Here is a 26,970-nt window from a genome sequence, read left to right as displayed (position 1 = left end):
GCTGCTCTAGGGAATAAACTTTCTGAATGACACTGTGCGTGAGGAGCTGTGCTTTAAATGGCTCAGCAGTAAATCGGAGTGCATGGGGTCTCCAGGAATAAACCAAACCCATATTTGTGTCACAAAATTGAGCTGGCAGACAGAATTAATCCTGGGCCTGTCTACATTCCCAGTAGGCTCTTATATTATTTCCATCACTGAACAGCAAGACAAGCAGAGAATTTCACTTCCAGCGTATGGGAGAGTTTCTGGTGGTTTGTGGACTGTGGTTAGGCTGGCTTTTTCTGAGAGCAGGAGGGGGCAAAGAAAGCTAGAAGTAGAAAAGGTCACAGGCGGGGAGGCTGTAATGACTTGTCGTGGCTTAGCGGGTTAATACCCCTCGCTGCATCCTCTTCCATGGCTCTAGGCAAGCTCCAGGCTCCTCTCTGAAGTGCTGCGTTTTGTGTTGGAGCTGCTGACTTCGAGCGGGTCAGGCGAAGCAGCCGAAGCTCGCTGCACGTCGGCTGAGGTTCCTCGTGCCCYGCAGGCGCGGGTGAGGCGACCACCGGCCCGCTCGTCTTGGCTGCCTGCCTTGTTTGGCCGCTAGCTAGGTCTGGTGCTCCCCGTTCCTCGTGCGGGCAGCTGCCGTGTCACCGGGGCTTGTGCCGTTGGCGCCAAGCCGTGCCTTCTGGGCAGAGGTGGCCCGAGGGAGGGAGGCGCCYGGTCGTGTAGTACTTGCGAACTGCAGCTCTCCCTCGTCCGCAGCGGTTTGGGTGGGAGACTGCCCGTGGGCCGCGAAGGGCTGGTTAGGAGCGGCGTCCGCAGCTGGAACTGTTCTGCGGGGCTGCGAGCCGCTCCAGCAGTTAGACGGGCTCCCTGCAGAGAGCAGGAGCGCTGGGGGAGGGAGCGAAATGCCATTTCGTCCGCGTCATGAAATCTCTTATCAGTGGCCAAGTCGGTGTTGTGGGTGGGTGAGCGGCGTTTGCCAGAAGAAGCTGCCTTTAATTTCTGCCGTGAAACGCGAGGAGCTCAAAGCTGTCAGCCGAGCTGGGAGCTGCGGAAGGGCTGTGTGGAGGTTGGGATGAATGTGTCAGCCGGGTTCGTGCAGCCCTCCGCGTGCAGGTGGTGCTTCGCCGCCCGGCTGTCCGGAGCGGCTCCCTTGGGCAGCGCCCGATGAGCGCGGCTGCTCCGGCGTGCCGCTCTGCACTTCCTAGTCGCTGAAATCTGGCGCCTGCGGCGCCTCCTGCCTCGTGAGCGTGTYGGGAGCCTGGGCCTCACGAGACGAGGGAGCCGCTTAGGTTGTCGTTCGTCTTGCCGTAAGGGCTGGTTACAGGCTCAGCTTGTCGGATGCTCGTTTACCGTCAGACGGGAGGGAGTAAAGAACCCGAACAAATCGGTGCCACTCGGGGTAGCGTGAGACGCAGAGGCCTTCGAGGGTGTCTGGGCCTGCTGGGCCCCCCCGCTTGCGTTGCCCGGGTTTGAAAAGCCCTCGAGTGGGGTGGAAAAGCCGGGGAGATCTGCGGGGCYGCGGCACCCCTCTCCCCGGGGCGGCGGCGCGCTCGTGCGGAGCTGGGGGGCCGCTGGCCGGGCGTGCTGGCGAGCAGGGACGGAGCGACGGGGCTGGGGGCGGTGCGGGGAGGAAGCTTTATGTAATTCTTGGCTGCCTTCTGAGTAATTGTTTTAATGAAATGGAATGCGGTGTGTTCAGTACTTGCTTGGCAGAAACAGCCGTTTTTTAATTTTTTTCTTTTTTTTTTTGAGGGGGGAGGGAGAAGATGTTGGAGCAGCCTGTTTTCCAGCTGGTTTAAGCAGTTAAGCTTGGATTTGCCACACAAATAGGAAGAGAAGATTGTTCTCAATGAGGGAGCTTTTTGCACTGGTGCGTGTGTGGRGGACAGTCTTTGCATATTTAATGTGTGAATGATGGAGCCTGGTCGCCCTGTTTGACTGAGGGCTTCGAATCCCGGTATATGGATCAGATTAATTTTAAAGTGCTCAGCAACACTGGGATAATAGTGATGTGAGTAGGTACATGTGCATATGAAATATGTATGCATCTAGATACTACATAGGAAAATGAATCAATTTTCTACTATATTGTAGTTAAGGAACCTGGAAGAATATGATAAGATGAGACAAGGAAGTCAACTTAATGTTCAGCACCACAGAAATTACAGGCTGGGAATCTCGACCTCTGCAGATTAGTGCAGAATACTCTCTACTGCTGTCTCAGGTGGTGGTTGACTTTTATCCTAGGATTGGTGGAGGAAAAATCAGATATCTTACAGAAACCTCTTTTTTAGAAAGTCATCTGAGGAGGGATTCATTTYGTGTACCTATGAAGGGAAGTTTTTTCTCATGCTGCTTCTATTTCAGTATTGCTGACATTTCCATTTTTGGTCAGCAGTGGAGACTGTTCTCTTTTACTCATCTTTTACCTCTCAAAACCTACTTTCTCCATAGTCTTTATCTTTATTGCAATTTATTGTGGTCCTGAGTTCTGTTGCAAGTAAAACAGCCTTCRGTTGATAGACTGGAGTGTTTCTCCYATTTGAAAAGTAGACAAGTTACTTAGCTGTGAGTAGAGCAAAACACAGCAGAAGTAAAGATAAGTTAGCCTTCCTGCTTCGACTGCAGTGAACTGTCGTGGGAAAAACAACATGTATTTTAATTCTCAACAACTTTCAAGGGACCCCTTTCGTATCCAGGGAGACAGATTTCATTTTTGTTACTGTTGTCTTTGTGAGGRGGGAACCTTGCAAGATCTGTTTTATGGGCCTTTCTGAATGTCGTGGCCCAGCATGACTGTGTGTGTGCGTATATGTGTATTTGTAATATATATATTTTTAAGGAGAGGAACCTGAGTTACTCTGTGCCTTCAAATAGTTTTTGTGAAGCACTGGTCCTGCCTTAGGCAATGGCTAGTAACAGAGTAACAACTGCTGTGCAGGACAGTGAGGTGAAGAAACTGTTGTGCATTTGATCACTTTTAGTGTTGTTCTTGGTAAAGAAAAATCCTAATTATTTCTCTTGCAGGTAACGCAGATGATAAGTAGAACGGTAGGTCCTCTTTCTTCTTGCAGGATGAAGGGATATGAAAACCTCGACTGGATTCTCTAGCTCTTCTCCATTCACTGGCTACCATATATTCCAGTTCTAAAAATGTTTGTTTTCTGTCTGGCTTTAACAATTTCCTTTCTTTCTGTGAGCCTCAGTCGTGACGTTGTGAAACTCTTAAGCCACGTTCTTCTGCCAATGCTGGAAAACTCCCACAGATTATGGGAGCTGTGGAGCCGTTGCAAGTCCCATCAAATTGCTGCTCACATCTTCTCCCAAAGTAGGCTAGGGGGAACGGTACAGTTCCCACATTAATTTCAGCAATGTTATCCTCCTTTCATTCTGAGAAGCTGCTGTTAAAGTAACAAGAAGCTGTTTTAATTAAACTTCAAAACCGTGTGCCTCTTGCTCCCTTGTATTCTGTTGTCTTTTAGGAGGACTTTAAAAGATGTTGCTAGCTGCAATTACTGGGGTTATCTTTAAGTTTTAGTCAAACGCCCATCAGGTTGAAAGCTTCATTTGAAAACTTTCTACCTATTATAGTTAAAAGTAGTACTAAGATCCACATGACTGAAAAATGTTAAACATTTTGTTGTCGTTTCCCCCCGCCCTGCTCTGTGAGTTTACATTGTGCTTTTGGCAGCGCTTTGTGTGAAGGCAGTTGCTGATGATGACTTACACTTCTGGCTCCCAGGGAGTTCGGCATTGCTTCCAAGTCTGCTCCCACTCTCTGTTGCAGAGAACGCTTATAGGAAAGAAGACCTTTTTAAAAGGAGAATCCACCATTTTGAGAGTAGTTTCTTAGTAACTGGATTTTTAAAAAGTTAGCTTAACTACATGCCACATTAGACAAACATTCCTTTATTTAGAAAAAGGAAACAAAATCCCACCAGAGTAGTTGGCAGGTCAAATCAGTAAGTCTTATTAATTTCTCCTAATTTGTATTTTAATATAGTAACCTTTTATTTAGTATCTCTAGTTCCAGCATGAGATTTCTTGAGACTTTTTCCTTTCAAGCACAAGATTTCAAATATCGAGTACCTTATTTTTAAGGGTAGCTTTACATTGTTGGACTTCCTTTGCATTTTCAGCTCTCACTTAGTAAGTAACCAACATTATTTCCCCAAAGTTGCTGGAGTTTCTGAAAAATATTCTCTTCAGGGACTAAAATCTGTCAAGTTTGCATTCTGTTATCCCATTTGAGAGCCTTCATGATAGCAATGTCTCAATAAAACTGTACTRAATATGGATACGATCGCAGTGGCTCTGTATTGTCCCCCTTCTGCACTGCTGGCCTCCTTCCTTTGGTAGCGAGGGGGAGGGTTATGTCTCACGGGCAGAATTTGTGCTTCTAATGTTTTTAGTGAATTTATTATTTATCCTGATACTTCTGTCCTTCATTTCATCATCTCTGTGTGTCTCATATTTTGCAATTGGCAATCTGCCTGGAATGGTCTATATTCAGATTTGTTTATGCTACTTGGATAGGGTTTCCACTGTTTAAATGATGCTGTTTTTTCCCCCCTTGAGTTTCGTGTCTGTTCTCCCATAACCATGCAAATCTTACCCTTCCCTTTGTTGGTTATAGGGTTCACGTGCTTTCCTGTTTCTCTTAGCTTTCGAAAGGCATGTGCAGGTGGGTAGGATCATAGTGACCTTTGGCAATCTTACTATTGACTGCAGTTATCTGTGTGGCAAACATGAGATGCTGGTGGACCTGCGGCTGTGGTCCCACAGGCTGTTGAGTTAACGTGATGGCTTGCTGTTGAAAGGGGGATGGTTTTAGTTTCACTTGTCTCTTACCCCTTTGCTGCAGCCTCTTTCGGCTCTTTGCACGCACCCATTCCCTCTTGCTGACTGCGGTGCTTCTCTCCCTTTTCTGTGGCGAATCACTAACCTGGAAGAAAATGCTTTTCCCCTCTGGGTGTGTATTCTGTTAAACTGGTTCATGGAGGGGTCTTGCAAGAGCTAGAGCCAACACAAGTAAAAGGCAGCACCACATGTCTGGAAGAGGGAGTAAAACCTCTCCATTTTTGGCAGTGGTGAGCCGTTAATTTGGTTTTCTGCATCTTGTGAAACTATATCCTTAGCTCTGCAGTACTAAGTGTCCGGTGAAACTCTTGCAGTCTGCTCSCATGTAAACCCTCATATAACGTATTCTTCTCCCCTAGGTAAGTAGAATCAGCAGTTCCCAAGTTATAATCTGCAAGTGGTAAGTGCTCTACGGCTGCCCTAAGGTGTCCTGTGAAGTGGTAAAACCTATGTTTCCACCTGGGGGCTCTGGATGCAAGCAAGCGTGGGTTGCCATTGCCCAGAGATTTGGAAACTGTTGCTGGGTGTTCGAACTGTTCTAATTTGCCACTGCCTTAAGTTACTACTTGGAACTCTTCCAGAAAAAAATTTCACCAGCAGACACACATATGTTGTAACTTTAATGTTGCTCATACCAATTTTCAGTTCAAGTCAGATCTGACTGCCCGCAGTTATGCAAATCTCAACTAAATAGAGTCCACCCCAGGCTTCAAAAATGCCCTGGCCTGCCCTCATTGGAGTGGGCACGTGGAGCGTTGCTCGGCGGCGTCTGGGTGCCGTACGCCCCTGCGCGTGGCAGTTCTCTCCAAGCCCTTTAGTCCGGAGCAGAGCAGCATCTGGGATGTAAATGGGAGGAGTGTGTTCCACTCTTGTTTTCTATCCATGTCGTTAGTACAGTTTTGTGTCTCTTTTCTTGGAAGACTTTAGAAAGATTGCTCAGTCCTGGTTGCTAAAGAGTGTATTTTCTTGCTGAAGGAAGAAAACTAGTCTGCTGGAGGAGAGAGGAGTTTTTTTTTTTTTTTTCTTTTTCCCCCAGCAGCTCTACGTGCTGCTAGAGAAGAAGTAATATAGGGTAAAGGGAACCTTTTGTTTCACTGCAGTGGGGAGGACAAGTTTTGACGAGATACTAGTTATATGGCCTCAACCTGAAACACCTGGCTTGGGGAGAGCAGCCTGGGAGGAGGATGCATAGATTGTAGGGCATCATAAATTTCCCAGCACTCTGGTGGTTTTGGCCACTGGCACGCTTTCCCATGAGCGGTTGCTTGACTGATCAGCCAAAGGACTAGAAATGTCTTAAGCCTTGAGTTTCTGCTGCCTTCACCAGAGCTGTGGTTTAGCGCTAGTGCCTGTCCTTGGACTCCTTGCGATAGTGCTAATCCGTGTTTAACGGAGGTCTCCTTTGTACCGGAGCTGTTGGCTGTTTGTAAAGCGGGAGTGTGCGCTGTGTGTTTGACCTCGCGTTTGTGGAGCAGCCACATGCTGATGTAGCAGGAAGGGCCTGGTTCCTCAGATAGCTGGCTTGGCTGAGCCCCTCTTCCTGCAGGAATGCAAGGGAGCGGGTATTTTGATCGGAGACCTTGGCCCTGGGGAGTTGTCCCTGGGGGGTCAGTTTAGTGGCAGCTTATTTGGATTTCATGATTTTTTTTTTCTTTCTTTTTCTTTTTTTTTTTTTTGCTGTGGCAGAGGAGAACGAATCTTGTTGGAGTTTTTTGAACGTTGATTTCAGTTTCTAGAAGCTTTCAGAGAGAAGCCAGCAGCAAATAAAAATTCTGGCCTGTGCTGGGAGGGGCTGCTTGATCCTTTGCATGTGTAAGAGGAGATGGAGGGTTGAGGGGTGAGTGCATGGGTGATGAAGTGAAGATATTTTTTTTCCTTATATATATTTATATATATATATTTATATATTTATATTTTTATTTTTTATGCAGGCTGCTGGTTGAAATCCAGCCCAGGTCAGTAACGAGACAACATTAACTAATTAGTCGCTTCTGTAAAGCAGTCGCGTTGGTTGCCATCGGCTCCGCGCGCTGAGCTCGGCCGCGATGCTGTCACGCTCCCCTTCGCTTTGGGTGTTGCCACGTTTTAACAGAACCACKGTCCTTCAGTTTTGTCTGAGCCAGCTCCCCCCTCCCAGCGGCAGTTAGGTCAGTGCTGGCCATTTGCTAATGCCTTTGTTTGGGACTTCCTGGAAATGCCTGAAGATCTATTTGTTCTCAGGCAGCGAGCAGAAATAGATCTTACACGAGCAGACCCGCTCTTGGAGAGGGCTGTCGGAGGCTGTACTTACCCTCCTTGGAGACCAAAGCTGTTTCCAATTTGGAAGCTGACATAAAGGGAGGGAGATGGAGACTCTCTAATTTGTGCAGAGCGTTGCTCCTCCTGATCTTTCGTAGGACTAACTATAGCTGCCCGTAGGAACCTCAGTTTATTTGCTCCCCGAAGGAGAGYGTCCTGACAGAGGACTCGGGAGCAGGTGGAGCTCACAGCAGGCTGCAGACTCGGACTGAGAAATTCCAACTTCAGTATTTTTAGTGCAGGTCTGGGAGTCGGACTTGCTTTCTAATTTAGTCTGGACTTGCTGTGTTAAGCGGGGCTGTTCTCCTCATTACTGTGCAGCAGTTCTCCATTTCTGAAATGCAGATGCTTTTCCTTGCTCTCTGGGGATGTGAAGATTAGGGCAAGGAGTTGGCAAAGGCTGGAGTTCAGGTGCAATGGCTGAAGCATTCATGCCTGTCGTTGCTGCAGTTCAGAGCCAGATATATTTATATCAATGTAAAATGGCATACCTGGAGGTCTAGGTTTAAAGTGTGGAGCTGTTAACTTTGTGACTGAAAAATGTGGCTGAAAACGGCTTCCATTTCTGCTGTGTGGGCTGTAACTTCTGGGTGGGACAGCTGGCTGAGGACAGGAGCACTGAAATTACCCCTCTCTGAATCAGCAGAGGTCCCAAGTTTGACTTCTGAGTAAGAAGACATGTGAGGTCTATGCAAGTGAGACATTTCACGTATCAGAGACTTTTCTTGTGCAATCTTTAACTTCTCTGTTCAGTAAACCAGAACCTGGCTTTGTGCTCTTAAACGTTGTACGAGTGATGAGATTAGATCTGACTGCTGCTTCTGCGTTCGCCGTGTTACAGGATGTGCTCGAGCTGCGACTTGCAAACTCTTTCCAAACTTTCCCTGACTCTGTCCYGAAGATTGTTCATAGAGCAGTGGAAGAGGGTTTTTTTGACTAAACTTATCCATCTTTGGTAATCGTTTCCTGTTGTTCAGGACTCGTATTGAGTGTGCAGTGAATCTAGATGGGAAGGAGCTACGCAAAGGATTATTTTCTCTTTTAGCTTTGCCTAACTGTCGGCTGTGAATCGCTATACAGAGGCATGCAAGTCCTGTGTAGCTGGGATTGTACATTCCCAGAAGCCTTTGGTAGCTGTGAAACTAAAAATGTTTATTTGTCTAGTACATTAGAACATGAATTCAGTTTGCTAAGGCACCAGGTCTCGGTGTAGGGTGTTTTTTTTCCTGGCATGAGCTGAGTTTTCTGCTTGAGACTATAAATTTAAACAGAGAGAAATAAATGTAAGATGTCTCTTTTCACTTCAAGTGCAGAGACAGCCACGCTAAAGACAAGGATATGCTGTAAGACAGGAAATATCCCCTTCCCCCCTTTCTGGAAATAAGAAAGAAGTGGGAGGACACACAGCATTGGGTGGGAGCAGGCTCTGAGACCAGAGATGTTGCAGTGTTGCTAATAAGTTCAAGTATTCATCTCTGGAGGCAATACATGAAAAATACAGCCGCCAGCTTGAGCAGAGATTGTGTGGCTTTGCTCTGCGTCGTCCTTCTGAAGTCTTCAAAGCCCGTAGGAGACTGTTGTCCGTGCTGATGGAGCGGACACCTTGGGTTAATATGAAGAGCTTGGAAGGACTGCACTTCATTTAGTGGCCTTTCAGTTGAAACAAGTTGTGTTCCAATGACATATTGGAAAAACAAAGTCATATTTCTGTTAACCTTATTTTCACTCCAACCCCCTCCCCCCCCGAAGCATCAAGTACATCCCTTCTGAAAGGACGTGGTACTTAGATCTCAAATCAGTTGCAGTGTGAGGCCGCTCAGCAAACATTTAACACATTAAGGAGTRTTTCTCTCTGGCCCTGTAGGCAATGGTGACATGCCTTGTGAGACTTGACTGCTCTAATCTCAGCGCTTACGTTTTCTGTCTGGGCTCCTTTAAGTGTCAGCTTAGTATTTTCAAGAGCTTAAAAAGTCTTGAGGATAAGTTGCATCTGTGTCTCAGTATGTGTGGGGCAACAGTGACTTCCAAGTGCTTGAGAATGACAAAGCCGATGTGAAACACCCCCACGAGCTGTTTTGAGATAGTAGGAAGGGGGTGAAGGTTTTTCTAAGGAAGCTGGAGGAGGGCAGGAWGACTGCGTGCATTTTGTAGGTGGTGGATGATTTCTCTCAGCCTGTTTGAGTGTGGGTCTAGCTTAGTGTTCAAGAACTAAGTGAAAAACTTCTGATCCTGTAGGAAAATCTTTCTGCGGTTCCCTTGCACAGCTTGGACTGCAGRGCGGAGAGTGCTGGGGATTCGTGCTGCTTCATCTTCACCTCGGGTGCTGATGCAGGCCTTCGAGGCAGTTGCAGTTGCTCCGGGCCTGCATGCTGTGTGCGTGCACCTATGCCCTGTGGGCCCGGGTAAGATCAGGTTATCTCTCTGCCAACTGGGTCGTGTGAGCGGAGCCAGCGCCTGAAGGATTTCCCAGCCTGTTGCGTCAGAGGTGACGAGGAGCAGGTTCGAGGTGCTAGCTCAAAGAGGAGGGTTGTTCACAGGAACTTCTGGTGTCCAGCTGCAGTCTGGCCAGCTAGAGTCTGTCCRTCTCTGTGCCCTTGAAAATCTTGCTGCTCGGTAGCACAGACGGGAGCTAGCTGACCGCTCGTGATGCTGGCAGTCTAGCCCTGTCAGCAGGCTGACAAACACGCCGCTGCTGAGGTTACCGAGCGGTCCGGAGTGTGTCTGGGTTAGTCTGGAAGGAAGCGGTGTGGCCGGTTCCAGGAAAGGTCTTGCAGTGCCTTCTGCCTTTTCCCAGCACACTGTGCAACGCCCCTTGCCACTGCCCCTCAGAGAAGTCCCGTGGAAGGTCTCGGCTCACGCGACGGGCTCTGCCGGCCCCTTGCAGCGTGCAGGGCTGGCTCCCTTCAAAGCCTTCTGGTGAGGAGTAGTCTGTGTCAAAAGTTAACGCCTAGGCTCAGTGGCACCGACGAGTTGAGTAAGGCAGCTCAGCACCAGTAGCTGTATGATACGCRCAGTCCTAGAGACCGAACTGAATCATAATTCTGAGGTTTTGCTGCAGAGTCTGTGTAAATGCCCGTAGAGGTGGCTCCTAGCGATGAGGGATGTCTCCAGAGCATTTCAGGTTTTGCCTGCTGATCTAGTCTCAGACTGAAGCTTTTCTGATCTGCATTTGAGGTGCAGATTAATTATGAGAATCGGATAGGAAGATGTGTAATTTCTTTCAACTAATGGCACGATGGGGCTCGACTTCACAGTTTGTGTCCTGCTCTCGTTAGTTGAGGTGGAGGTGCAGTGTTTTCTTTCTAAAGCRGGAGTTTTAGTGACTTTGGAGAAGGGCTAAACTCTGGCATTGTTCTCTTAAACTTTTCTAAAAGCTGCTTAAATCCCAGGGGGGAGGGTTGTGCTTTCAAGAAATGTGGTGAGTTTATCTAAAAAGAATAACGCTTTGCTAAGTGGAATTAGTTTAGGGAAGTGTCTGATGATGGCCAGAGCGTGCTCCAGGAACAGGGGGAGTTTGTGTGCTGGAAAGGGGATCGCTGGGCCCTTCCTTTGCAGTGGCAGTGCGCGGTTGGGACAGCTCTGGGGAAGCTACAGCCAGAGCACTCGCAAGGTTTGARCTTCGTCTCCAAATCCCCAAATATGCAGTGAATGGAGATAAAACAGTTACTGAAATTCTTAAACTAGCTGTGTTTACACACTTACAGCCTTGTGCTTGGGGTGGCAGTAGTGCATGTTACTTGTAGCCGGTTCGTTGGCCACAAGTCCTGGAATAAAAGCTCCGGCTTGGGTCTCGGTGGTTGGGACGGGAAGCCGCAATCATCGCTCCGGCTGATCGCCTAGACCACATCTCAGGACGCAGTGCCTTGCCTTTGTGTAGGCGCTCGCTGGTAGCGGTCAGAGCTGGGTCCTGCGCCGGGGAAGGCTGACTGGCTCGGCGCTCCGCGTCCGAGTTGAGCGCAGACGTGGTTCGGGGCGGCTGCGCTCAGAGGACTTCGCCAGCAGTCCTCGGCGTGGGGCAGGGTGAATTCTTGTTTGATTTGTCCAGCAGCCTGGTGTCACTAGGGATAACAGCGGCTAGATACCTTGGCTGTCGAGCTTTTCTGAAGCAGCCGCGCAGCTCTGTAAATTCACGCTACAGATGTGCGGTCTGGCTCATTCTGAGGGGTAGCATTAGTTCCAGGGACTCCTACGGACGTTGTCTTCAGTCAGAGTTGGCGATAACTACGTATTGATACCAGTCCAGACACTCTTCTTACTGAGCAGTTATATGTGGTTCAAAGCACGGCTTACACCAATACCTTGATAATGGCAAAATGTAAGGCCTTGAATAAACAGCAGTCACTGGAGTAAGTTTGGGGGGAAACTTCCTCTAGGCAAATCTAGACAACCTGAAGTAAAAATACCAGTGGCTGCTCTGCACTGGTACTGCCACAGTTGTTAGGTCTGACAAATGACTTACCTTTGTGCCTTGAATTTCTCTGAGTTTTAAACARCAGTCTGTACCTGCCTCACAAGCGAGCTGAGAGCTTGCTGTTAGCTACCGTGTGTTCCAATCACCTTCTCAAAGTATTAGCTAAATTTTAGAAAACTCTAAAATGTCTCCTTTTCAAGATGTTTTGGAAAGTAGACCAAACCATTTTACATGCTTTCTATATATGCGAACGAGCGATCTTCAGGATTTTAGCTGCATCTGTTCACAGTTCCAATCTTCCAGGTCTTGTTTTGACTGTAGTCCTTGGATTTTATTACTTCTGTAGAGTGTCTGTTCTTTTTTTTTTAAATTTAAAAAAATTGATTAGAATATAATCCTTAAGAGCCTGGTTTTATGTTTCTTTTATCTGGAAGCTAATGCCTGCATTCACGTGTTGCATTCCTGTTTTTTCTATTTCTGACTACTCTCTTCGTTTTTGCTGAGAAAAATCAAACCTGTTGTGAAAAGGGGGATTCCTGTGGTCAGTGTTCYCCTTTGGGGCTCCCCACTCCTTCCAGACTCAAACTTGAAGGCAGGGAGAAGTCCTACAGCAAAGCTGCAACAAGTCTTCTGGAGCCAGCTCTTTAAGAGCATTGAAAATGTTCCTTTCGAAAGGCTGTTTAATAGGATAAATATACCCAAGCTCCCCATTCCTCTGCAGTTACTCACAATGTAAAACTGTCTTGCCAGGGACTGGGTTACCGCCCTCAGCCGTCTCCCTGTGCGCGAGCTGAACTTGCATGTACTGCCGGAGGTGGGAGAGATGAGACTCGTTTGGATCTAATGACATTTTAAAAGTTTGGGTGCAGAGATTTTGAGAAGAGGCTGCCTGGAGGAGCCCAGTGCCTCGGAGTTCGGTTCTGGAGATGCAGTCCTGCTCATTCTTTTAAGGGACAGCAAAAAGTGAACAGCTGAATTCAGATTTTTCTAGCTGCAAAGAAAATATCGCTGGAGAATGGTGTGTTGACCTGCAATTTGTCTGTCGTATGCTGAGTTACAGATGATTATCATGTAATGTCCGTGTCCTTGTTCAGACCTGTCCTAACCGCTATTTTGCTTTTCATTCCCATTTGGCAGGCCTCTGGGAATCTCTGCTGCCTAGGCCAGGAGAACCTGTAGCGGTTCTGGTTATTTGAATATCTATGGGGGGGAGGACAGGGGAGAGGTATGGACACCCGTTCTCTGCAGCCCCTTTAGAGGAAATCCTGCAGTTTGTGCTCAAACATCTCATCCTTATTACCCTGTGCACGTTCTGGGATATCAGGCACATGTGGCAACAGAGGTGCTGGGAGGAGATGGGCTCCTGTGGCTGAATGTGTTAGTGCGGTGGCTGGATGAAGAATCCTGTCTCCAGTGTCGATTGCTTTCCAGATGTCCCACCCGAGCAGCAGACCKACAGGCAATGTATGGCCTGATGGTTGTGCAGATGTGGTCTGCTGCTGTTAAAAATGAAAGGCTGATATTTGAGGCATCTGATGTATCTTCCCTCAGCTAGGCTTCTGTTTCCTTCCTAGCAGTGCACTAGATGTAAAAGAAAAATGACCAACACCCTTTTGATCTGCTTACTGTATCGATAATGCTCTGATCTGCCGTGTCAGCATGGCTTTATAACCCGTCCTCAGCTGTTGAGAGCGCTGTACCGCATCCGGAAATCTGAGGTTTTCTTTTTTCTGGCACTAATTCTGTCATCTTTGAGTTGATTGAATATGCTGTGTGCCATTGGCCTTCTCCCAGACTGCAGTTATGCTGGGCAATCAGTAATAGAAGRGATTCTCCTTAATAAAAGAAAGCAATTTCAGGTTTCTGTTGGTCATTAGCTCTTTCACATTTAATCTTTTTGCTTCAGAGAAATAGTAGGTAGCTGGCAAATATGCTTTGAGAAGGAAGTACGTATGATGAGGTGCATATCTGATTAAAAGCACCTTTACTATCAACTGAGATTTTTTTCTTTACTTGTTTTTTTTTTTACTGTATAGCAGTCTGATGTAACTGGGCAGTGACAGTAGGGTAAATTGGGTCACTAAAAGAAAAGAGGAGGGGGGAACTGARAAGGAGATTGGTGCATGCATCAGTAAAAAGAGGCGCCCGTGTTGTCTGTTCCCGATCTCCACCTCAGAGCAGTGTTCTGCTCCCCGGTCTGGCACTACTGCTCTTATCAGGCAAACCTGGGGTGTGGGAAGCTGAGGAATGTGCCCCGTGGCTGCGCGTGAGGCTGTTTCTGCCGGAGGGTACCGCATTCGCAGGACGGCCAGTGCTGACACGCAGAGACGGCGAAGGAGCCTGCGTCGGCRTCAGAGGAACGCGTGAACCGTTCCTCCGCCTGACAGCGCTGCGTGCCCGCAAGAATGTGCAGTGAGTAACTTCGGAGAGGATTTACCAGTTCAGGGCGCRCTGAAGAGAATAATCTGACTTATTCTAAGATGATGATCTGTTCTTTCAGCTTGCTGATCCTCTTGGTAAAAGGGATTTTTCTGAGCAGTTCAACGTATTGGACCTCAGCTCCCTTTTCTTCCCTCTGTGCCTGCAGACAGCTAAGCTGTGCTGAGCAGACTGCAGTTGAGAGTTGTTGTCTCAAGCTGTCTAAATAACTTRCAGAGCTTTGGCAGATGCTGGAAACTACCTTGAAGCAATGCAGTTGGTATTAAGTGCAGATCATACATATTTCTAATGTATATGTAGAGCTGTGTGTGGGATTTGAAAGCCAGAAACTCAAGGACCCTGGATTTACTAGCAAAAGGGAGGGAAGGCAAAGAGGACAAACTAATGCTCCAAGGCTTCCAGACATCTTGGGGTTCTTGATAGTGTCGTTCTCTAACAGTCCTTCATCTACAGGAAAACCTGTGTAAAAAAAAAAAAAAAACACACTTGAATGCAAACATAGATATGCTCCTGTACTGGGGAAGATGTGATCTGAGCTGGCCTGAATGTGATTTCACTGGAGTGCGTAATTTTGGGGTTGCCYGGTGGAGGGAGGGCTCCGTCCTCCTCTGCCTCGGGCTCGCGCCCGCCGGCCGCTTTAGCGGGTGGTTGGCCGGGCGCCCCGGAGTCGCTGGCGCGGCCGGGCGCGCAGAGGGGCGCCGCGCCGCGGTGCGTTGTATCGACCGCCCGCTTGCGACGGCGGGGTGATGGCGAGCAAGGGCATTGGTGGTGCATTAGCAAATATCCCTCTCCCTTCCRTGCCCTGATAGTAACAGAGTGGAAAATACACGTTTTTATAGACATAATCCATGCTTGGGGGTAGACAGAGCCCTGTTTGGTCTCTGGTAACTGGATTGTGTTTGTCCACTGCATCTAGATGTCTGTGTTGACCCATTGAAACTACTTTGAGAGGTGTGTTGTTGTCGTCGCTTCTTGCAGGGGTGAGAAAGGAAGAAGGGTTGATCCTGTGGAGAGCGATGACCTGAAGATACAGTATAGCACTATATTTACCCGTTTTACTTTATTGCTACAAGATGACTTAATTTGTTCCCTAGAGATGAACAGATTGGTGATCTCCTCTCAACCTCGGGAGCCTCCTAGAGCTGCTCCTGTAGCCTGTAGGATTTTAGGGAATATTTGGGACAGCAGTGAACGTGCGGGGAGTTTGCTGCGTGTGGGTGCTTCCAGGGCATGGCGCGACAGCCCCTGGGATGCTGCGGTGAAGGTGCTGGTTTGGGGGAAAGCGGAGCCTACGTGGGACTGGCAGGAGGCTCCTGACTCTGGAGAGATGAACAAGTGGAGCGATAAGTTACTGCCAAACTCGCAACCGCTGTCAAGTTTCATCTCTCTAGCCATGTAAAGATGAAGTAGTGCCCTCTGATGGCAGTACTTGTGCAAGCTGGTCTGTGTCAACGCGTGCAGATTATCCAGTAACCGTATTTCCTGCGGGCTGAGCGGCGTTAACTGATGGGCTTAGGGGCGGCACTGTCCCTCGGGAGGGGCCGTGAGGGGGGAACACTTCATTATCCAAGAAATCGATTGGGCCTTTACTATTGCTATTTAAGGAACAGTCTCTGTAGTGAACCAAGTCCTGTAATGTGAGATACTTCTCTGCGTAAGGCCCATCTTCGCTACAGTCCTGCAGGTTAGAGCTCCCCTTTTGGGAGTAAAAGAGAGCAGCGGGCCTTTTCCCTGAGTAAGACTCCCTTCTTTCTCGTCTTTCCTTAATTTACTTTATCTTTTGGAAATGTTGAAAAGATGTGCAAATCCTAAATGGATGTGAACCGCTTGGGGGCCTCTTGGGATGCGATGCTGGGTGGAAAGCAAAATGTTATTTTTTTTCATTTGGTTTTGAAAAATTGCCTGGAGTCTATCTGGACTGCAGACTCCTTGCCTTGACCTCCAAGGGAGCAGCGTTTTGCTGTCGTGGCTCTGTGGGTTGCAGAGGAACTTCCCGCTTGGCGTGAGATATTCCCCAAGGTGGGCTGGATTAAGCAAGTCCTGCRGGCTGTCCTTGCCCCTGGCCCTCTCGTGGCAGCTCTGGCGCTTTTACCGGACCCTTTGGATGGGTGCAACTCCCTAATCCAGTGATTCAGGTGAGCCTAGCAGGAAGCAGAAGTAGGTGTTGGTGCAAAAGGACCTCCCTTCTCCCCTGGCAGCGAGCTTGGGGTGGGAGGGTGGGGGAGCCGCACGAGGCTCTGGGCCCGTGGGGCAGGTTGGTGTGGGCAGGATGGGCCAGGGATGAACGTCGGGGATGACGAGCACCCGGAGAGTCCTTTGCCCACGAGCGAGTAGTGTGGGTRCTGCCGACCTCTTCCTGTCCTGCGGTGTGGGGTGTTGTGGATGTGTAACTGCTTCAGTATCCGCTGGCGGTTGGTGTAAAGTTGAAGTGCAGTTTGACTGATTCGTCTCCAGCCTTTTCTCCTCCCTCTGCTTCCTGTTCCTCAGCTCTGCCTTGTTTGCTCAAGTCAGGAAGGGGGAGGGTATGGGGGAAGTTAATCATTAAACTGTAATGTCTTCTCCTTAACTCCTTCACAACCTGGGAGCAGAGGGYGCCTGTGATTTCCAGACACCACCCCCCGCCTCCTTCTGCCATCTTGTAAGAGAAAACTGGTGAGTTTAGCCAAACTCATTTTTATGCCGTTAGCGAAAAGCAGCGGATTTCTGTCCGACCGCTCATTCAGTAAGGAGCGCYGAGCCAAGAAGGTGACTGCTGTGGTGAGATGATTCCCCTCTGCCTGTCCTGCAAGGAGGCTGGCGGGTAGGGGGTGGAAAATTGGTTTGGTTCCCCTCTGCACCCTCATGGGGATTTTTACTTCCTAGTGGAACTTGATTTGCTTTTGTCATTGGTGGGCAGAAGCAAAAACCACACCTTCTCCGAGAGCACTTCTCTTGGAGGTTGTGTGCACGAAACCTCCAGCCGTAGGACCTGCCTGGTCGAAGGAATTGCAGCTCTTCAGCAGTTCCCTTGAGGTATGTGCCTTTCGCTCTGGAATCTGCCAGCTGTTCTTTTGCTTAAAAGGAAGATTAAACTGATTTTTTTCCCAGCTGCAGAAAGCTTATGTATCTTCAGGGAATCTGCTTCTGGGGTGTTCTGACCCCTATAGGAAGATGCCTGTGGCTAAATGATTTGGAGCAGCTTTTTGGCTAAATAAAAGATATATAGGGTTAGTTTAGCACAGTATCTAATCTGCTAATGACTCTGGTTCTCTGAGGGCAAGACTTATTCTTTTTTTTTCTTTTTTTAATATGTGCTTTGGTCTGTGGAAGAGAGCGGATATAAAAGCAGCACCTTCCTTGTCTTGTAATGCGATAATGTTGTCCTCTATTTGACCTTTTAATATATTATTCTTGAAGGGTTGCTCAGTATCTTGGCTGGTATGGTCTGCCGTGCTCGGGAAGTGGCTTTGAGCTGGCAGGTGCCTGCCCTCTTAGAGGCAGCCATTAGCCTGAGTGGTTGCTCGGTTGCTATTTTGGTGCCACCTGATTACTTCAGCTCTTTGCCACCCTGGCTGGAGAATACTGCTGGATTGCTGTGTTTGCAGACCGAGACTTCGGACCCGAAACCAAGTTATCTGCTGTGTGTGGGAGGAAAAGGGCAAATCCTGCAGACGCTGGGGTCTGCAGTGGAGGGCAGGGAGATCCAGAGGCGGTTCTGAGGCAGTCTCCTCTCCCAGTTCTGCTGAAGTTGCATTACTGCTCTCTGGCCGAATTCCATATCTCTGAAGGGTCCTGCCAGGTACATCCTGATGCCCTGGTAATGGAGAGTGCTGATGTCCCTAGCGAACTGGCTCTTCTCCAATAGCCTTAAAGAGCTGTGTGCTAGAGCCTGCTGCTCCGGTGGAAAGCTGGGCACCCAGCCACTGTGGCTTTCTTTGGAGAGCGAGTCTGATGCAGGCCTGCCACAGCTGATTGGCATTTCCACCACTGGGGATTGCAGTAGGCTCCTTACGGTGGGTTTACAGGTCTGAAGGCCCAGCAAGTTGGGATTTGCCTGTGAGTCACAGCAGAGGAGTGCAGGGGTTGGCATGGGCAAAGGACAATTGCCAGGAAGAAACCCAGAAAGATGTGGACGCTTTTTTTTCCTTTTTTTTCTGTCTAGTATTTGAGGGAGAGTCTTTTTCCTGCTTTAAGACTTCTGAGAGGGGCTAACCTTGTGATGCGTGTTCCTCTGCCTGGCACGAGTGCGGGTGTTTCTAGCTGATGGAAGTTTTTGCTTCTCTTCAGGAATTTGTGAGCAGTCTCCACCCAGCAATCTGAGAATTGTTTCCAGGAGAAGAAATTGCATTTACCTGGCAGGCTCCAAAATCTAGTTAACTGTTTGTGTGATGTACCGAGAAGGAATTTGCTTAGGAAAGTTGAAGCGCACATGCTTTCTGCCACGCCGATGGACCAATCTGAAAGTTGTGTGCTTCTCGCGCTTGCTTAAACTCTGGAGAAAACCCCTCCCGGGATCTTGTTTCCTGCAGAAAGCAGTGCCTGCGGCCACGTTAAATGACTCTGTGATGATGTGGGCCCTGTAATTAGTCTGTGTCAATATCCTGTTGTGAGTCGATCTCAGGGCAGGTTTCTTCTAGGCTCCTCTTCTACGGGCCGCAGGGAGACTATAAAGGTCCTTAGAGTTGGGCTGTTTTCCAGTTAAGACAAAAATCTAAGATTGACACAGTTTTTCTGGCTACTTTGTTGCCTCATGGCATTTTATTTGTACTAGAGGTTTTATGCACCCATTCAGAACTGGCCTGCAGTAATGTTTTACAGACCATTTGGTAGATCACGCTGGACGAAAACTCTTCCCAGAAACCTGATATGGATATCCTGAATGAGAAGAAGGAGAAAAAGCTGTTGGCCAGGAATTCACCATTTTGTTTTTCTTTCCTGCAGATGCCTTACTAGCGGACCTGGAATCAACCACTTCACATATATCCAAACGACCAGTGTTTCTAACCGAAGAAACACCTTACTCCTATCCAACTGGAAACCACACGTACCAGGAGATCACTGTGCCGCCTCCAGTGCCACCACCACCTTCTAGCGAGGCGCTGAATGGAACCGTGATTGACCCCTTAGAGCAGTGGCAACCCAACGTATCCAGATACGTCCACCAGCAAGTGAGTAAATGTGTGCTTGTGGAGATGGGGAAGGTCCATGCTTATTGTGTTGGTGCAGATCTGTCAGCAAAGCAAATGRGAGGAGGAAATAGCAAGAAATGAGGATGAATTTGGATACAAATAGAGTGAAGAAATAGGGGAGGTCTGGAGTTTTAATAGTTAGGGGGAGGAAAGTCTCAGAACTGACTAGTCTGAGCAAATGGGCAAAATATAATTTGAAACCTATTGTCATTGTTCCAGTAAAAACGGTAGCGTGTTGAGATGAGCGTTAGTCATCTAGTCTGTAGCCTGTGGAAAGCAGGCTGGGGGTTTCCAGCACAGATCTGCGATTCATAGGCAAATCTGAAGCAAGTGCAGAACGCTTGTTCCTGGAATAGCTCCTGAYGGAGGTTGGGGTTGGCTGCATAGCAGAATTTTATTGATCTTGGGCTTTGACTGTGTCTTATTCATGTGTAGTTGCAATGCAGTATATGTATTTGTTTGTCATTATCTATTTCCAATACAAATCTCATTTCTACAGCCCCAGTCCCAGTCTCCTATATACAGCTGTAGTGCCAAAAGCTCCAGTGCCTCAGTTCCCAGAGAGGGGCTCAGCTCTCCTTCCTCCCGTGCTGGTGAAGAGGAACACGTCTACAGGTATCTTGTCCCTATTAAGAGATAGACTTTAATTGTATGAGGACAGTGACTGCTGTGACTCAAGCTGTCTTTGAAACAAGTGCTGTGTTCCCTATGTATATTCTACCTCCCTGTGTCAGTTGTGCTTCTTATGGCTCTCTGTGTTTGAGATTTCCTTCCTTTTTAGATGCTACCGTGGCTTTGTACTCGCTTCACATACTGGCTTAGGCCTTCCATCTCCTCAGCTGTAGTGGAAGTTGAGGATCTATCAGACAGGACATGATTTGGTTCAAGCCAAATTGTTTGATTCGTTGTAAAGAGTATGATCCAGAAACAAATGGCAAATTCACTGTCCTGTTAAGCAGCCCAAAATACTTCTTTAGGAGGGGGGTGGCCTTTGTGTCTGTTATCTTGGGAAAATCAGTTACCTGTGGACTAGCAAGATGTGAATTTTCAAGTAAATTTGAATTTTTTATGATGATTTARAAATTCCATCTCAGAACTACTGACTTACAGATAACTAGTGTATCCAGCTAGAATGACAAACACAGCCCTCCTCTCCCTGAGAGGTTGGAAGGGTCCCAGCTGCATGGTGGGACTAACCTTTCTGCTGACGTGGGGGTGAGAGAGGGCTGGACTCGGTGCTCCATCCCTGATCTCCCCATGCCGGGCACTGTCCTGAGCACCTTTTTACGGTGTGCAGACTAGTGTTTGTCTGCTGTCGTGTGTTCCAGCCATGCCTAGCTCTTTCTGCTGAGCAGAAAGTTGCTTTCAGCTAGAACTAATTCTGGGTAAAGGTGCTGGCAGGTGTGTCCGGAGATGGTGCTAGGGATGCAGTTGTTGCAGTTTTCTGGGGGCTGAGGGCCACGTGTAATTAGTACGAAGCAGAGATGATTATAGCCCTTGGTTTGCTAGTACAAGGGTCTGGCGTGGCCTGGTTCTGATGCAAATTGTAGCTTGTGTGCTTGTGACCAGATGAAATATTCCCTCTTCAGACCTCATTTGTGAACTTTGTTCTCTGTCTGAGGAAGAAGATAACTGACCCTATGGAATTTCATAATTGTTACTTGTGTTATTGGTATCAGAGTCCTAAAGCTTGTTGCATATTAACCTTCTGAGCATAAACTGRCAGTGTGCTCAAGACAAGTTCTTGTTTTGCTTCTGAAAGCTCATTTTTTTGATACAATAAAAACCATTAGAGCATTAGAAGTAATTTGTCCCTTGTAAAACTAGGAGAAAATTATTTCCTTCCCAGTGGTGATGGGAAAACTGTTATTACAGTGCTTGAAAATCATTGTATTGGTGCTAAGTTTAATTGTGAAATAGTTTGCATTTGCGTGTGGTAAGGGTAATTACTGCTTATCCTATACGATAAGCAGTAGTAATTACATCCAGTGCTTTGTACACAGTTGTGCATGGTTAAACTTCTTTACACCTTTAACCCTGTGGAAAATGATTTTAAATTACCTTCTTATAAATTGATTGGAATTGCTCAAATAAAAAGGTTTGAGTATTTGAAAAGAGACCTTGTATGCTGCAGGAGGCTGCCACGTAACCTGCTGCTTTTGGTCATTTCTGATAGCTTGAGGTTTGTACTTTGGTTCCCTCATTCTGCAGTCTGTGCTGGCTCTGCATCCCTCTGCTTCAAGGGAGAGGTTTTCCCTGCTTGGTGTGATGTCACCAGAAACAAGTCRTTTTTCCTGGATGCCGGCTAGTGGTTCTGCTGCTGCTCTGCGTGTCTTGGATCRGCAGCTTGTTAACTCTTTGCTACAAGGCTGTGCAACAGAGTCTTAAAATCTGAGGCCCTGCCCATTGCTGCTGTTTCTTTGCAACTGACAGCTGAAGGTGTGTATAAGCAAACTGAAGATGCAGCTGAGCAGCAGCTGTGTTGGTAATGAGTTTCCACAGTAAGCATCGTCTTTCCATGAGCCATAAAAGCATCAGTTTTAAAAAATAAAAACAACAACAAAAAGCTAAARCCCAATACATGTGTTAACTTTGAATCTAAGTGTTCCTCTATCCTCCGGCTGTGTCTTGAACTAGAAGGGACTTCTCAGATTCACACTCTCCTTTTATCTTTAGTTTCCCCAACAAGCAGAAGTCTGCAGAACCATCTCCCACAATGACAAGCTCCTCTCTGGGCAGCAATCTCTCAGAACTGGACAGACTTCTCCTGGAACTGAATGCTGTTCAGCATAATCCCCCCAGTGGCTTCCCAGCAGGTAAGGAGTAGCAAGACATTTGGTATTAGCTTTGTGGATAGTTTGATTCCTAAAGTAGTAGTCTTTTTTCCTTCAACATGTTAGTGAAATTCCTCTCTCCAATTTGTAGAATCATTTAATTTGGATGAGATCTCTTGAATACTCTAGTCCAGCATCCTTCTTGAAGCAGGGCCACCTTCAAAGTTGTCTCAAACCTAATTTCAAAGTTAGATTACTGAGGACCCTGTAGCATTGAGCTCTCTATATCCTCAAAGACTGACAAGGTCTCTCTGGGCAACCTATTGCTCCTGCCTCCGATTTATATACATTTGTGGATGTGGGGGTCTAAGTTACTTTTTCCCTTCCCCTTTTGTAAAGATGAAGCCAGCAGAAGCCCATCACTGCCCAGTGCAACTGGACCTCACTATGTTATCCCAGAGGGCAGCAGCTCTGTGGGAGGGAAGGCTGCTCCCCCTACAAAAGAAAAACCAAAGCGAAATGGCGGGCGTGGGATTGAAGATGTGCGTCCCAGTGTGGAAAGCCTGCTGGATGAGCTGGAGAGCTCTGTGCCAAGTCCAGTGTGAGTAGTGTTTTGGTGGCTGCTCGCTTCGGTGGGGTGGGACAAGCCATTATGGGAATAGTGATTGTAGCCTAGGGACAGATGCTGCAGGAGAGTGACAGGCAGAAGAGTTGATTTGTGTGAAGGGTGGGAAATTGAACCAGAGCATGAAGATGCTGGTGCTCTTTTTTTTTTTTTTTTTTTTTTTTTTTTTTTTTTTAATTTCCTGCAACTGTTGCTGGATGAAAAATACACGTTAAGTCATGTTACTAGAGGTGTATTGTTCAAACTCAGATTTATAGCTGATGACAAAAGCCCACCATCTGACAGAATGAATGTTTGGTCATAGTCCATTACTTAATGGATGGTGTTTGTGTAYGCTCATGCTAGGCTTGGCAGAGAGATGAGGCCTGTGCATGTTGCAAAAGCTGGGCCTGAGGGAGGGCTGGCCGCAGTGGTCAGAGCTGCTGAAATGCACCGTGCTGTGCTTGTTCTCAGGGGCGGTGGGATTGCCMGTCTAGGAGTTTTCCCCAGAGACACTGCTCAAATGTGTGTTTTTTTTTTTTTTTTCCTCTTTTTTCCTCCCCTCTTGCCAGCCCTGCAATCACTGTGAGCCAAGGCGAGGTGAGCAGCCCCCAACGGGTCACTGCCAGTCAGCAGCAGACCCGTATATCTGCCTCTTCAGCTACGCGAGAACTGGATGAACTGATGGCGTCTCTCTCTGACTTTAAGGTGCGCTTTCTTGACAAACTTAACACCTCATATGGGCCCTYGCTGCCTCCAGACTCACTTGCCTGTTAGCCACATCTGCTGACCTTATTTGGTCTCCAGAACACTTTCTGTACCACTCTTCCTTGCTCTGAGGAAATTCCTGTGGTGGTATTTGTGTTTTGAGTGCTGCTGTAGGTGTTCTTGGCTGCTATAAATTCATCACTTGCCTGGAAGACAGTCTTGGGGACTGTTTTTCCTTCCGTTCTGCAGTTCGTCTGTGTTTGCCWAACATAATGAGCTTTAGTTACTGCTCAGTGCAGGGTGGACTATTTTGCTGTGCTGTAACTTAACAAGAAATAGGGGATCGTGGGACACCTCTCTGCTCACTGATGGAGACCAGGCTCTTCTGTTCTGCTGGATGACCATCCTTCTCACAGTGYTTTTTTACCCTGATGTGCCTTCCCTGAGAAGAGTGCATTAGGGATTTCCAGGCATGTGGTATGAGCACTCAAGCTTTTGTATCTAAGTGGAGGGAACCTCAAAGGTTGCAATTTTAAAACAGTATCTCTAATTCAGATMAAAATGGGATTAATATCCAAGCTTCTTGTAGGGGAGGAAGACGGCAAATACCATTCAGAATCTTATTTGGAAATCTAATTACTATATTGGATAAGAACTGCTACTGCTGCTTCAGTCACCAGTAGTACATGAAAATCCCATAATGGGATAAGATGAGGAGAWATTTGCCCGTGGTCATTTCTGTACATGAAATGCTTGGCTTATAKCCTTGGGATAACTTGTAAATGAGAATATTCTTTATTCATATAGCTACGTTATCATTCTTAAACTAGATGATTAGCTGTGGAGCTTTTTTTCATGAGATTACATTTACCTGCAGTCATAGCAAAATGAAAAATATTTTTTCTTCTTCCTTATAGATGGTTTGCTTATAGTTTTCTTGAATGATTCTCTTAAATCTCTTCTGAGACAAGAGGGGAGAGTGAATACGTAATGTATTCTCTATGCTGGTCATTATTGGATATGATTTTTTTTGTATGCACATGCAAGACTGCTTTATAATCCTAAAAAAACGACCTACCTCTTTGGTTTCTCCTCGCGTGGAGGATTCTGCTGATCCTCAACGTTTCTTGCTTGTGCTGAACTCCATCTCCTCCTGCTATGATTTTAGAGGAGACAGCCAGAGCTGAACARTGTTCTGTGTGGAGGGGTAAATAGGACATTCAAAGACAGCTGTGTTGTTTATTATTACCTCTGTGCCCTCATTCACATTACTGTCTTTGATTCCTGCCGTGTGTTTCACAGAGATGATTACAGCTCCCAGTGCTTGAACAAGTGTGTGAGTTCAGAGCCCGGCAGTGAGTACGCGTGCGTTGGCTAGGATTGAATTCGGTCTGCCACTCTGGCACACGCACATGGTTTTGTGCCTCGGAAATTACTCATTATTTGCTTTAGAGTTACTGTAGCTTGAGTTTAGGCATCCACAAATACTGACACCTTAGTGTTGCCCTTATTCGCTCCAGTATTAATATAGTACATCCTAGGTTTGGATGCGGGATATCCATAAGCATGTATTCAATCCGGTTGGAAAAACTGAGGATTGAACTTCCACTGTCGTGAAGCTGGGGAGAGTTCCCACCTGCGCTGCCAGCGTCTGCTGCTCTGCTCCTTCCCCAGGCTATGGGAGCACGGGGGCCGTGGCCTCGTGCCCCTGCTGCTTTTATCAGGGCTCAGAAACCTAGCTCCAAGTATGGCAGCTACTGCTGGCCTGGGCTCCTAGGTGAGCTCTTGGCAACTGAGAACCTCCTCACCCACCCCAGCTTTTCCTGGTGAGATACCAGGAGAGGGTATTTCTAACTGTGCGTGTTCAAATGCTTAGCASTCTTGGGAAAAGTCAAGAAATTCTTTGTGCAACTCTTAGTAAAATCGATGTGACAGAGGCTAGGGGCTTACTGTAGTACTGTCCTCCTTCCTGGCTTAATTTTTGGCTGAGTTCAGAGCAAACTAGAAWCTTGAAATACAACAAGATTTTAAGATTTGGGGCTTTATAACAACAGCATTTGTACTTTTGCAAGGCACTAAGCTCATCTGCAGTGAAATATTCTTCCCTGAAGCACCAAGAACATGGTTCCTTGTTCATTTCCCTTTCATTAATACTGCCASTGTTTTTAATGGTGACTTTCCCTTTTCCTGTCCTCCAGATTGCTTCATTTTCCCTTCAGTTCTTTCTTTTCTTTTTTTTCTTTTCTTTTTTCTTTTTTTTTTTTTTTTTTTTTTTTTTTTTTTTTTTTTTTTTTTTTTTTTTTTAATCCTGTCAATTTGTGCTGGCTAGTAATGTTAGCTTGTCTATAAAAATGGATTTCTGGTCTGTACCTGTGGCAGGGGCTGAGGGAGAGAGGTGGAGTCTTTTGCAGAGGTGAAAGATAAAAGGCAGTTGTGTGAGTGCCAGACCTGTGTTTGTTTGCAAGAGAAATAGGACAGAAAAACTGAGTATTATGAGTAATTAATTGGAGATAGAAGGCCATAATACAACTAGAAGTTCCAGCAGCAGTGTGCGTGTGGTGTCGGTGTTTAATTTCCCWTGTACTCTAGAGTAAAAAGTGCTGTTACAGACGGATACATTACCCTTTTATCATCTTTTGCTCGCTTAATGAGTTCCTCATTCTTTTTGCCTACAGAATCCATTTGATTTGGGTTATCTATCTCATCAGCTGGCACTGAGATTACTTAATGCATTTGTTTTTCATCCTCTGGGATTTCTGTATGATGCGATGCCTGCTTACGGCATAGCTAGGTGCTTGTATTTAACTGTTCTGTTACTGACTTATGTTTAACCATTGCTCTTAATTTAGAGTTAGTATGTTTTTAACATGCTGGAAATATTTGCCTTTGAGCAAGATAACTGTCTTGCCTTGAAAATGACTGCATTTTAGAAAATTTGGAAACTGCATAAACGTGAACCACGATGTAAGAACTGGTTACGTTCACGAGCGCGTGTAGATTGGGTAAAACGCGGGGCGGGGGGCAATACTGGGAAGCGCGCTTTTCGTTTGTAACTCCCGAGTGCGCTTCCTGGTCCTTTTCGCCGCTGCCGTGAGCGGGGGCTGGCGCTGTGCTCCTTGAAGCGAGCAGCGACTTGGGACGAAGCGCAGTCGCCTGCTGCTCCCCGTGTTCGACGAGCCTCGCGGCAGTGCAGCGGTCCGACCTCACGAAGACGTGCGTGTGCGCGAGCTCCGGGCCCCTCGCGGCGGCTGTGGGGTGCACAGATCCACCCCGAGGGGATCAGTCTCTTGCACCTGCTGGCAGATTTGGTGCGAGTTCTGGTTAATTTTATTMTTTTGTTCATGGCAAGTACCCAGAAAGGTAAGTAAAGGCTGAAATATCTTCCTAAAGGCTTAGGAAAGTTTTATGTCCCCACTGCCTTAGGACGTGAGCATCTAACATCTTGAGGCTTCTTTTGAAGAATACAACCAAGAATTGGAGTTTTTCTTGGGAGCTGTTGGGTTTGCAAATTCTTTATGGATAGGTCTTTAAAACTGGGAGGGTTCAGCATTGGCATTAGCTTGACCTGCTGTGTGAACTTGCCCACGTCACTGTTCTGACTCTCTCTTTTTAAGAAAAAGGACTAGTGCCATTTTGTCTCCTAGAGTTCAGCCAGGAACCACTGACAATGGGGAAAGGAGGACAAGTGATCTTTTGTTTTTGAAAAACCCCATAAGTCAG

At 47.2% G+C, this 26,970-nt stretch overlaps 1 protein-coding gene across 2 annotated transcripts in view; it reads left to right on the top strand.

Moving 5' to 3' along the window:
- The first annotated feature begins 1,019 nt into the window (after positions 1–1,019).
- PXN (paxillin) overlaps positions 1,020–26,970 on the top strand; it is a 38,993-nt gene continuing 13,042 nt past the window's right edge. For both annotated transcript variants that reach the window (XM_085326180.1, XM_085326181.1), the window contains exons 1-6: positions 1,020–1,077; positions 18,917–19,143; positions 19,664–19,779; positions 21,841–21,980; positions 22,338–22,539; positions 23,115–23,250. In XM_085326180.1, coding sequence (XP_085182306.1) covers positions 1,065–1,077; positions 18,917–19,143; positions 19,664–19,779; positions 21,841–21,980; positions 22,338–22,539; positions 23,115–23,250 — 834 coding nt within the window. In that variant the 5' untranslated portion in view covers positions 1,020–1,064. The remainder of the gene's footprint in view (positions 1,078–18,916; positions 19,144–19,663; positions 19,780–21,840; positions 21,981–22,337; positions 22,540–23,114; positions 23,251–26,970) is intronic.

The sequence above is a fragment of the Rhea americana genome, unplaced genomic scaffold (genome assembly GCF_003343005.1).
Source record: "Rhea americana isolate MKP2758 unplaced genomic scaffold, rheAme1 scaffold_128, whole genome shotgun sequence".
NCBI classification, from domain to species: Eukaryota; Metazoa; Chordata; class Aves; order Rheiformes; family Rheidae; genus Rhea; species Rhea americana.
This window is presented reverse-complemented; position numbering and strand designations above follow the sequence as displayed.